Below are 3,206 nucleotides of genomic sequence, written 5' to 3' on the forward strand. Positions count from 1 at the left end.
TCTCTCTCTCTCTTATAATGACACCAATCTTATTGGATGAGGACCCCACTCTTCTGACTTGCTTTAACTTTAATTACTTCCTTAGAGGCCCTTTCTCCAAATATAGCCATATTGCGAGTTAGGGATTCAAAATAAGAATTTTATGGGATACAATTCAGTCCATAACAGGTGGGTTGGATTACATTTGTGGAAGACTGAAATCTGAGGGTCAGTCATCGGGGTTTTACTTCTCTAGAACACCACTGTCAAATAGAAATATATGTCAGTCCCATATGTAATTTTAAATTTTCCAGTAGCCACAGTTGAACAAATAAAAGGAAACAGGTGAGATTAATTTTAATAATATTTTATTTATTCCAATATACCCCAAATATTAACATTTTAATATATAAAAATCTGGTGTGGATTTTACACTTAGAGCATGCCTCAGAGTGGACTCACTGTGGTTCAGGTGCTCAGTACTCACATAGGGTAGTGGTTACTATACTGGGCAGCACAGCCGGAGGCAACAGAGAGCCACTGGCAGCAGTGGAGTCACGTAGGGCAGTGATGGGCAACGTGGCTCAGGAAGATTCATCTGGCACTGGTGTTCAGGAGTGGAGTGGACGCAAGTGGGAGGCAGAGAATGTAGTAAGGCTGATCTTATCGTAATGTAAAATTGAAGAGGAGGGACCTAACTCTTAGCGTGGTGCTGAGGAAGAAAAAGGAGGGTAGTTAGGAAAGAAAGGGATGACTTAGTTTATGTTTATGTTAAAAAAGGCAAAAATGTTTTATTTGTTATGATCTGAACTTCTAAATGTTTGCCTAGAGATAGTTTACCAATCTCCAGCTTTGCCATTGAGCTGCTTGTGTTGCGAAGTTTTCTTTGCTTTTAAGCCATAAGAAAATTCCTAGCTTTATGTCAGGAGTTTACCTGACTGGGCATGCAGCCATGGGACCCATTTCATCTCTCTCACCAGTGCTCATAATAAAACTTTTGTGTCTAAAAATGTGTAGAGCTCTGAGAACATACAGCATGACAAAAGCTGACGGAGCTCCCCTTCTAGGATGTTGGGTTTTCTGATTGTACAACCCTGTTTCCTCCTCTACATCCCCATTTTTCTCTTCCCTACCCCCCTTTTTTTCTGGCAGATATTGATGAATGCCAACTGGACACGCACACCTGTGGGGAAAATGCCACCTGTACAAATACAGAGGGAAACTACACCTGCATGTGTGCCGGCAGCCTGTCTGAACCCGGACAAATGTGCCCTGGTAGGTTGCTGAGTGATCTAGAACCATGGGGAGGAATTTGATTCCAGAAAATTCTTTACCCCAGTGTGTTTGCAGTAGTGATTCTAGAAATCATTTAGTTCAATCAGGCTGGGGAGTTTGCTTACCTGATTAGGTTGATGCTGGGTTTGAGAATGTGAAATGGTCCAAGTTTTTTTAAATTTAATAACATCTGGAATAAATCCTATTTTATTACTCACAATTCAATAAAGGTGGGAGCCCAGGTGGTTCTCTTTAACTATGCAGCTAATGTCTTGATTTGTAACGTTGATTTCTTGGGCTGCTGGAAAAACTGCAGAGCTAGACAGGTCGGGGAGGATGCCTGGACTTCTAGCATTTTGAATCACTTTAAAATATTACTTTAAAAAGTCGGTATTTCTTGATCTGATTTAAAACTTCAGCTCTTTTTTCTTTCTCTTGAAATGTTCAGAATGGTTGTTGACTCCTGCTTCCTGAACTCTCTCTCAATAACGCAGTATCTTCTCACCATCAGTACCCCAGAAGGGGCCTGGCTTCACAGGCTCTAGACACCAGAATCGGGGGCTCTTTTCCCATACTGCAGGCTATTTAACTGCCCCTGCAAGCAGAAAACACCCTAGTAAAGGAAAATTCTGTGATTGCTTGTGTCTCTGTTTTTTTAACACATTATTTTCTCAAATAATTTGCTCTTCTTAAAGATGTTGGAAACTTGCTAATATTTATACAGTCAGCTACACACCCTAATGTCTTCCTTTTAAAGAGCAGTGAACCATTTAATGAAAGGGACTTTATCACTTTGGCATTTCCTATGTATGGTAACATTTCTCTGCTGTCAACGTGACTAGTCTTGTCTTTGAGGTTTCCCCTGAAAGTTAAATAGTTTTTAGAAGAATTCACTGTGTGGGAGAAATTTTTGAGACTCCCAGGACACTGGGGGGAATAGACTGTGTGTTGGTGGGTGGTTTATAAGCCATAAAGATATACTGTGATTCAGTGAGACCCTCTAAAGCTAGCTGTCATTTCACCCAGTTAGTGTGTGTTTGTGGATGACAGATGTGCTTTTGTAGTGAGATCAGTGACTTGGCATTCATTCGGTGTCTTAGGATTGTCCATTCTCTTATTTGCCTCCAATATGCTTTATGTCAAATAATACTGAAACTTAAGAAAGAATGACGTGCTTCATGGTGAATAACATAAAGTTTGGTTAGGAAAGTGAAACTACTGTTGCTTTGATAGTTCTACTGTCAGTAAAAGACACGATATCACAAATTGTTCACAGATACTAGCTCCTGGTATTGATACAGGTCTCCCCTGCTATCCAAAAGTAGAGCGTTCCTACAAAACCTTTCACAAGCTGAAATGGCATAAAGTGAAGGAGCAATTGCTACTATGAATTCATATGGAAAAGTTTTTTGAGCATTCCCAGACTCCCAAACATAACCTACCAAATATGCTTAATTATGTCCAGTTTTACACCAAGTGCAACACCCTTACAAGCTCTCTTGGGCTTTTCTAATACCTTAGGACACAGCTTGCTAACAGATGCACAAAATAAACCAAGATGAAGCACAGATGCTCACAAACAGTTCAAAGCTATGGCAGCTTGATGCTGAGAGGCTGAGTGTGGTTCCCAAAAAGGAACTTGGTGGGGCCACTCTCACTACTGAGGTGCTGCTGCAAATGTTGAACACTGTTTTCACTTTTTGCCTTTCTTTGTAAAAGTGAAAGTCCTCTTTGGATTTCTTTGGGTTAGCGAAAATAGGCACTAATGTATTGGGTTGTCGGAAAAGTCATGACGCATGTTTGCAACAGATGGCGCTAGTTCACTTTTGCAAGTACTAGAGTCATTTGCATCTATGTTATTGCTATGTCATTTGACAGCTGACAGTTCTAGCTGCATTCTAAAAAAAATTGAGCAATCTGGTTGAGTTTTGGAGATTTTACAACAAGTTGAA

The 3,206-nt window shown here is 40.3% G+C and overlaps 1 protein-coding gene across 1 annotated transcript in view; it reads left to right on the forward strand.

Moving 5' to 3' along the window:
• EGF (epidermal growth factor) overlaps positions 1-3,206 on the forward strand; it is a 55,711-nt gene that overhangs the window by 33,990 nt on the left and 18,515 nt on the right. Inside the window, exon 15 of the mRNA XM_019635993.1 lies at positions 1,132-1,254. Coding sequence (XP_019491538.1) covers positions 1,132-1,254 — 123 coding nt within the window. The remainder of the gene's footprint in view (positions 1-1,131; positions 1,255-3,206) is intronic.

This window comes from Hipposideros armiger, unplaced genomic scaffold (genome assembly GCF_001890085.2).
Source record: "Hipposideros armiger isolate ML-2016 unplaced genomic scaffold, ASM189008v1 scaffold_26, whole genome shotgun sequence".
Lineage (NCBI taxonomy): Eukaryota > Metazoa > Chordata > Mammalia > Chiroptera > Hipposideridae > Hipposideros > Hipposideros armiger.